Source organism: Impatiens glandulifera, chromosome 6, assembly GCF_907164915.1.
Source record: "Impatiens glandulifera chromosome 6, dImpGla2.1, whole genome shotgun sequence".
NCBI classification, from domain to species: Eukaryota; Viridiplantae; Streptophyta; class Magnoliopsida; order Ericales; family Balsaminaceae; genus Impatiens; species Impatiens glandulifera.
In genome coordinates, this window is record NC_061867.1 from 3,251,555 (window position 1) to 3,260,002 (window position 8,448).

General features: G+C 34.7%; 2 protein-coding genes across 2 annotated transcripts; one reads left to right on the forward strand and one right to left on the reverse strand.

Moving 5' to 3' along the window:
• The first annotated feature begins 522 nt into the window (after window positions 1–522).
• Window positions 523–3,000, forward strand: LOC124942579 (novel plant SNARE 11-like). Its single transcript, XM_047483110.1, has 10 exons — window positions 523–647; window positions 731–823; window positions 926–1,019; window positions 1,105–1,142; window positions 1,216–1,304; window positions 1,662–1,741; window positions 1,919–1,975; window positions 2,052–2,144; window positions 2,497–2,571; window positions 2,658–3,000. Exons 1-10 carry the CDS (start codon window positions 571–573, stop codon window positions 2,742–2,744), a joined length of 783 nt encoding a protein of 260 aa, XP_047339066.1. The 5' UTR covers window positions 523–570; the 3' UTR covers window positions 2,745–3,000.
• Window positions 3,001–4,626: 1,626 nt separating this feature from the next.
• Window positions 4,627–7,376, reverse strand: LOC124941231 (beta-amylase 3, chloroplastic-like). The gene is made up of 4 exons (XM_047481529.1): window positions 6,788–7,376; window positions 6,433–6,643; window positions 5,754–5,864; window positions 4,627–5,609 (listed from the first exon to the last, which is right to left on the reverse strand). The coding sequence occupies exons 1-4, from the start codon at window positions 7,318–7,320 to the stop codon at window positions 4,821–4,823; spliced, it is 1,644 nt and encodes a 547-aa protein (XP_047337485.1). The 5' UTR covers window positions 7,321–7,376; the 3' UTR covers window positions 4,627–4,820.
• Window positions 7,377–8,448: the final 1,072 nt, after the last annotated feature.

Below are 8,448 nucleotides of genomic sequence, written 5' to 3' on the forward strand. Positions count from 1 at the left end.
GGTTATTCCTATTTCTTGGACCATTTTTAGAAGAAAATAAATGAAATAATTCAAATCTTCACAAGTAACCAATAAATAAATAAAAAATCACCCATATCCAGCTTAGTGTATTTCCAAATATCCGTTATGTTTGAAAAACAAAATGCTCTGTTTCATTAACAGCGGTGAAAGCGAAAGCGGGGCCAATTTTATCGGCAAAATATTTAAACCTCTCACTCAAAGCGCGCCATCTGAAACCTCTCCCCATCCATCCTATCTCCCCGCGAAAGGAAACGAAACAGACAATAATGAAGAAAACATTGAATAAGTTTCTATCTGTAAATTCTTCACTAAGAAAATGGTTTCTCTTCTTGGCATAAAGGGTCTCGCTTTTCTGCCCATTTTCTGAGAAACCCATTTCTTTTCTTTCCTAAACATTCGATCAGATCCATTACATTGCTCGGGATCTGATCGGATACTTTTAATTTCGTTCTCCAGACTTGTTGGGTGATTAAAAACCGAAAGATTTTAACTTTTTTTCGTTTTTGAGAGGGGAAGTGGGTGATAGGATAGGAGGAATCATCTTGGAAGATGAATTCTCTGTCTTCCATAAGCGAGGAGCTCGCGGAAATCGATGGGCAAGTCACCGATGTTCTTCGAGCATTATCGTATGTTATCTTCTGATTTTCCTTTTTAAAACAATTGGTGGGTTACCTTACAATAATGAATAAACCTTGTCTATTTGTTGCAGAAATGGGTTTCAGAAACTTGATAAGATTAAGGATGCCAGCAGGCAGAGTAGGCAGTTGGAAGAGCTAACAGAGAAGATGAAAGAATGTAAGAGGTATTCCCAAACCATGACCATGACCATTTCCATTTTCCTCCTTTTGTGATTGAGTCGAGAAACCATGAACATGTAAAATACGATTTTGGCTGTCTTTACCAGGCTTATTAAGGAATTTGATCAAGGAATCAAGGATTTGGGATATAAATCCAATCCAGATAGTGACAAATTGCTGAGTGAGAGAAAACAATCAATGGTTTGATACTACTTTTAATGATTATGCTGATATTTGATCTTACTTTGCTAGCTTTCTTTTCATATTAGTTGATTATTTCTTGCAGATCAAGGAGTTGAACTCTTTTGTTGCTTTAAAAAAGAAGTAAGTTAATGTCTCTCTTAAGCAATGTATAGAGAAATGAAATCATTTGTTCTGTTCTGTTTTTCATTGATAGATATGCAAGCAATCTTGATAACAAGAGAATTGATCTCTTTGATGGGCCTGGTGAAGGGTTAGCCGAAGATAACATGTTATTGGCTTCATGTAAGCAAACTTTTTCTACTGGTCCTTTGTTTATCTAGTTAGGCCCCTGTTTGATTCGCGGAAAAAGTTGTTATATAATGATAAGTGCTAACCAAACAGTCATGTACAAATCATTTCCATCTGCAGCTAGGGTAAAATCTGTCTTTTTCTATCTTGAGCTGTTCAGCTGAAAAACACCTTTCTAAATGAGGCCAACGCTTAGAGCTTGTTTGAAGTAGTTTTTTTTTGGGTTAAATGACTGAAATATCTTTTGTATTTTGTATTGATGAAGTGATTGATGACGGGTAAATAGTTATTTTCCTCAAACAAGGACTTGGTATCTCTAAAGCATATTTTATATATTGGTGATATGGACAGCAATGACAAACCAGGAGCTAATTGGTGAAGGGCATCGCATGATGGATGAGACTGATGATGCAATTGAGAGATCAAAAAAGGTTGATTTGATTATAAACAAATTTATAGCTTTTGTTTGCAAACATATACATGTCTTTGTTAAATAGTGCATTGACATTCTTCAGAAATTATTGCATATTAGATAGTTATCATTCTCTTCTCATTTGTTCGTTTTTTGGCTAATAACCCTGAACAATGGAACATTTCTGTGGAAATAGGTTGTCCAAGACACCATTAATGTCGGGACAGAAACTGCAGCAACATTAAAAGGACAGGTATGGAAGATGAAACCTATGTTTAATGGTGCTCTTTGCGTTATGGTTGATAATCACTCTTTATTTTCATGTTCAGACAGAACAAATGAGTAGGATTGTAAATGATCTGGACTCTATCCATTTCTCAATGAAGAAGGCTTCAAAGCTGGTTAAGCAGCTCGGTAGGCAGGTTCGTTTGAAAACTAGTATTTTGTCGCATTTACCTACTCATTAGAAAATCGTCAAAGTAAAAACTGAAAATAATAACACATTTTTTTGTATCATGATTGATATTGCATAGATTCAGATTGAGTTATTTGTATAATTTTCAAATAACCCACCAACCTTTTAGCTATCCTCTCATCAATCATATAATTTAAATCACAACTCATTTTTCGCAATCTCAACATGAATTATTTGAATAACCATTTAAATAACCCATCAAATGACCAACAAATAAAGGTTGGTAATTAACAAAACAGACCAGAATCTAACCAAATTTGGGATGTCTGTTTACTGACTATTTGTTAACCTTTTATCAGATTGCAACTGATCGTGCTATCATGGCCATGCTCTTCCTTATTGTCATTGGTGTAGTAGCTATCATTATTGTAAAGGTCAAGATCATCTTGAATCTGATATAATGAAATGTAACATTGTTTCGGATATTGCCTTAATTGGTTTGTTTCTCTGCCTTGAACAGATTGTGAACCCACAGAATAAGGACATTCGCGATATCCCGGGATTAGGTCCTCCAGTACAAAACCGAAGATTGCTTTGGAACTCTTAACCTATGACAGAAACACTAATGGTGATAAATTACAGTCATACTGACAACATCTTTGATGGGTATATAATTCTGATCAGTTCTGCTTAATAGAGACGGTTGATCATTTTAAGGGTTTTGTTTTGAAGGGAAAGATACACAAGTTTGCTATTGTTGATGTTTAAGGATTTTATTTGATTTGATTTCATTGAATTTGAATGTCTATCATTTGAGAGGAGAAAGGATAGGGAAAAAAATGTATAGGGAATACAAGCCACTCCAATTGGTATCATACCTGCCCAACATTTTGTATTACTACATTAAAGATATTTTATTTCTTCTTTCTATTTCATGTTGATAAATCTGAGATTAGTAGCTTTCTTCACTTGTGAGAATGAAAAAACTTTGGAATTACTTTTGATTTGATTAACATTTGTATTACTTTTCTCTTCAATTTAAAATTAAAATGTTCTAAAATTTGAGATTTTCGAGATTATAAGCTTCCTGTATTATAACTTTAAATCATTATATGTTAAAATTATAACATGATTATAAAATTTATTTGATTATTATCTTGCTATTGTTGAGATTGAAATTTTTTTTTTTTAAATAATTTTTTTTGTTAATTCAAATAAAGCAAAAATTAAACTGTAAAATATTATTAATAAAATCAAAACAACTAAATAAAAATTTACTATTTTCAATAATATAACATATTTATAATAATTAAAATTCTAATTAATAATTAACAATGTTGTAGTTTTTTTAAGTGTAATTTCAAAAATTCTTAACTTTGAAGTAGAGAAAACTGAACAAATTAATTAAACGACGTCGAAAAATCTCTACCAAATATTTTGAACGGTAATAAACATATTACGCATATTACATATTGCACGGTAAGGGGCAGTCACGAGGGGACAAGATGGACATTTCGCAGGCAGTCACGAGCGGACAAGACGGACATTTCGCAGATGGAAAATGTTATTTTTATAAAGTTTATCATGTGTGACTCGCAGATCGAAAATGTTATTTTTATAAAGTGAGCCATTTTTCGAGAGCATTTTGTAAAATTTCCCTATTCAGCCGGATATGTAAATAATAATCCGGTCAATTAGCGGGTAAAGAACCGGTCCCAAAGCTTCAGATTTAAATAGCCAGTAATATCTCAACCGTTTTAGGAACTTCAAAATCAAGGTCGAACATGGAGAAACGGAGGCCATAGTTTCTCCGAAGATGCTACATGCATTCTTCACGAATAGTTAAGAAATTCATTATGATTGATGCTCCTCGCCTTCATATACATGTCCAGCGTCGGATCTTGAACCAAAGATCTTCTGTGAGGAAGCTGGAGTAAGCTTCCTAAATGCTCTGAATTGTTTTCAAAACGAATTTTCCATTTGTTCTTGTTTACGTCTTTCTATTCCTACATGCTTCTTACTGGTTAATTTCCTCAAAATATGTTTGAAATGATGTCAAGTTGCACATTCAGTGATGATGTTCCCATAGGTTACGTGAAATCGTTTCCTATGATTTCATTGAGTTAGTGAGATTTGTAGTTTGTCTCATTTTAGGTTTTTGTTGATTGCACGATAAGGAATATACTCTTTAGAGTACGATAATGTTGATATAAGGAGTCGATTCTTGAATCTTGATGCTCTCTCATAACTACTTGAATCCACTGTTCCTGGACATAATTCCATTTCATACTGCTAGAGAAATCTCACTATGCAGGCAAGTTAAGTAAATGCTTACTACTCTGAGTGTTTTTACTATAACATCAAATGCCACAATGTATAGAAGTACTGAATTCTTTCCGAAACATAACGTGACTAAGAGAAATCTAGGAGAAAGCAAAGGATATTGATTTGACGAAAGTTACTGAGGATTGTAACTCACATGAACATCGTCATGGAATGATAGAGAGATTTATATATTTTTTAATAGAATAAATAATCACTATGTTTAAATTTTCTTCTAGATGGTGTAGATTCACCAATAAGAACAAATTTCCTCATATATTTGTTTTCTGTTTATCTGTGTGTTCTCTTAAGGTACAACTATATAAGGTACAACTATACATAAACTATTTATTACACATCTCTAAACAAGAGCTGCTTCCTTAGTCTTTGTGCTTTTCTGTTTGATGAACCCGACATAAAAGTTTGTGCCACGCGTATCGCTTTCTGAAAGTCTTGTGTTCCGACCACCTTCCGACATGCTTTTCACAAACTCCACAAATTGCCTCCAGTTATCTCCTTCAAATAGCTGTTTGTTCATTCTTAGGTATGTAAATGCAGTTAATCCATTCCCAGATTCCGATCTACTTGTGGAGAGAACTTGTGAATATGCACCTGCATCATACCTTTCCAATGCATTCTCTCCAGCAAGTCCAATTTCTGCAGTTCTTGTTGCCATCTTTACTTGTTGAACCAGTCCTTCGGGAGAGCAGTTTGCATTATCAGGCTGTTGTGCATCTCTCATCTCCATGCATGTGAAGTTGAACACAACTCCATGCTTACCCATCATTTGTGCAATCGGTAAGTAACCATCCCTGTGTCTGGTATTGTAGTATCCGGCAGTTAGTTCAGCTGCATGGGACCTTGTTTTGTAGTGCCAATGAATCCCAGCCACTTTTCCAGATAGTTTTACTTCAGTTCCCTGGAATATTGCTTTTGATGATGAGAGGATTCTATCGCCATGTTCTAGCAGCATTTGGGAATACCACGATAAGAAGAACTGGCCATACTCATTGCTCCACGTTCCATCTTTCCTGAAAAAACCAGTTTCCTCTGGGAATTGTTTGTACTGACCAGAGTCATGTGGTCCACTTTTTCCCCAGGCTTCATTTCCTATTGCCTCTGCAGATGCTTGCAAGGAAGTCCTCATATACTGTAATGATTACAATTTCCAATAATCAGACTACAATATGGATAATGTTTCACTATGCCTTATTTCAATATATAAACTGGACTTCAATTTATAATACTTTTAAGCTAGATAGTTTCTTCCCAGTCTGTTTTTACTAGTTGTTACCTTGTCATAGCATTGGAATTCTCCAATTCCAGGAAACTTCCAAGTCCCATTGCTTTCTGGATATGATGGATACCTAAGTTCTCCACAAGGACCCATTCCCACTTGAATTTCCTGGATTAAAGACATAACTTAGTTTGGGTGTAAAAGACGATTATTCTACCATTTAAGATGAATGTGCATACTTTTTTATTTTATCTTTAATGAGTTTTACTTCATTAAAGGTAAGTAGTAATAGCAACACAAGTGAACGACAATCTGTGCTTGCTTCCATATATATTTCAGGGACATATCAGATTGCCTGTTATCATCCAGGGGTGTCTGATCAATTTAAAATCAACTGGGATGTTTAGTGCTCTCCTAAACTAACATCAAGATCAGTTCTATTCACTCCATGGTATGTCCATTTTATATATGTATTTATTTGGAAAAACCATGGTATGTGTGTTATGGAACATAGTACATGGATATAGGATGCTAGATCTAGCTATATCTGTACTTAGATGTTAACTTTGTATTGGTAGTGAATCCTATTTTATTCATTTAAGATGTACATTAAGATTTAAAATTTTATGTCTGGATAATTCAAGGAAAACGCTAGGTTTGACATTCAAGAACAGCTAATCATCATCAGGATGCTTTATGTATGCTAATATAATGATAATCGAGGTTGAATCCTTACCACAATAGGCTCGCCCAAGTAATCCCTAAATGTGTCACGGAAGCTTCTCATGTAATCTGAGTAAACCTGAATAGGTGTTCTTCCTCTGAGTACTGGTAGTGAATCACAACCCAAAGAGATGTACTCAGGGTTTCTCCTGCCTGATCGGTCTGTATAGACAAGATCGGGATTCTTGCTGATTTCTTCTAGAACCCATGGTGGCAAAGGAATGCTTCAAAATAAATCCTTTAGTTCAGTAGAATTATGATGATGTTAAGTATTTAAGAGGAAAGGTTTTAAAATAGTTTGAAGCCTAAGATGAGAACTCAAAATAATAATTTGTGTCTAGAGGAAGAATTCTGGGGAAAATACTAACCTGCATGAATCTCCTACGTTTCCTCCACACTGATGGAAGGACATAACAACTTGAAGCTTCAACCCATGCTTCTGCACCATCTTTATAAGCTCAGTATATCCTTCCCAGTTATACTTCATAGGCCCATCTTTTTCAACCAAACCCCACCAAACATCAACCATGACTCCTTCTACTCCTGCACTTTTGAAGGCCATTAAACTGGCATTCATTGCTCTTGGCTTGCTCATGTTTCCCCCAAATGAGATTGTGTCCAGAGGCAACATGACAAACACAGGGACCCTTGAATCATTTTTTCCATGGGTATCAGGCAGCTGCTTGTGAAGCTTCTCCTTTTGTGTGTCCCTTTGGTCTTCGAAATTGAAGGTTCTGTCATATGAGAGTTGAGCTTCTTGCACTGAGCTCTTTGCTTGGATACGAAAAACTCTCTTGATTTGTGCAAAACAAACGTTGTTGGAGAAATCTTCAATAGATTTGAAATTTCTGGTATCCCTGAAGTTTATGAAAGAGGTTGAAGAATGAAGAGTTAGAGCCATGTTCTATTTGGTCTTTTGAGAGATAAGAAAGATGTGGAATGAATGGAGTTAATCTGTATATGTATTTATAAAGAGTACCTGCATTTAAGATTTGTAGAAGACAATATTGGTGGGCTCTAATTAAAAGCGAAAAAGTGCAAAAACTCCTGATCACTTGGTTCGCCTTTTCTAAGTCCTTGCTTTTTTTTTTCTTTTTTTTTTTGTGGCTGTGACTTTGTCCATTCTTATCAAATTGAAGTTTGGAATTTGCCAGTCAAAAATGGAAAAGCCTCAATTTCCCACAAAAGGAAAATTCTCTTGATTCAAAGAATCAAAGGTAATTTGATTAAGATATTTACAGTGAAAAGTCCAACTTTTCTGTGCGTCATTATATTGAACATTTAGCTAATTTTAAATTCACATTCTCAGCCATGTGTTCCCCTTTGTCGTATCATATTAAAACGCGTGGCTGTATTTTGCCTAAGTCCGCCTAACTGCTCCAACTTAGCTCTATTAATTTTTGCTCCTTGTTCACTTATGTGTGGATAATAATTTATTTCTCAGCAATGAAAAAAGTAATATATGTGGATGACATTTTTCTGAACTAAATCCATAGGATTAGGGAAAATGAAATGCTTATGTTGTAGATGCCTTGCACATTTACATGAATCATAGAGCTCGAGCTTTTAATGCCAGAAATGAATTGTGTTCTTTGGTGAAAGGTTTGTGAGGAGTCATGAATTCAAAGATTGAACATTCACTTTTTTTTAACATATCTGAATTGTACCTGTTCTTGCTAATGCAGTGTACTACAACATTAAAGTCATCAATTAGGTGCATAGGTGGATAATTTGGAAGAGGAATGATTCAAGATTATGTTTGTCAGGTAATAGAATGCCTTTTCTCTGTTTTAGAAAGTCATGGTAAGGTTTTGGGTGAGAACATATTAGTTTGCACATGGAGTTTGATCATTGAATTTATTTATTTGTTTTGTTCATGATGATTAATCATACAACTTATGTTCTATAAATAGTCTTAAATTTAGGAGGCATGTCCAAGACTAGAATGGAACATGAACAGAAGTGCTCAAAGGGAGACATGTTATCATCGACCCACTTTTATAGTCAGATAATGGACCTTATCCATTAG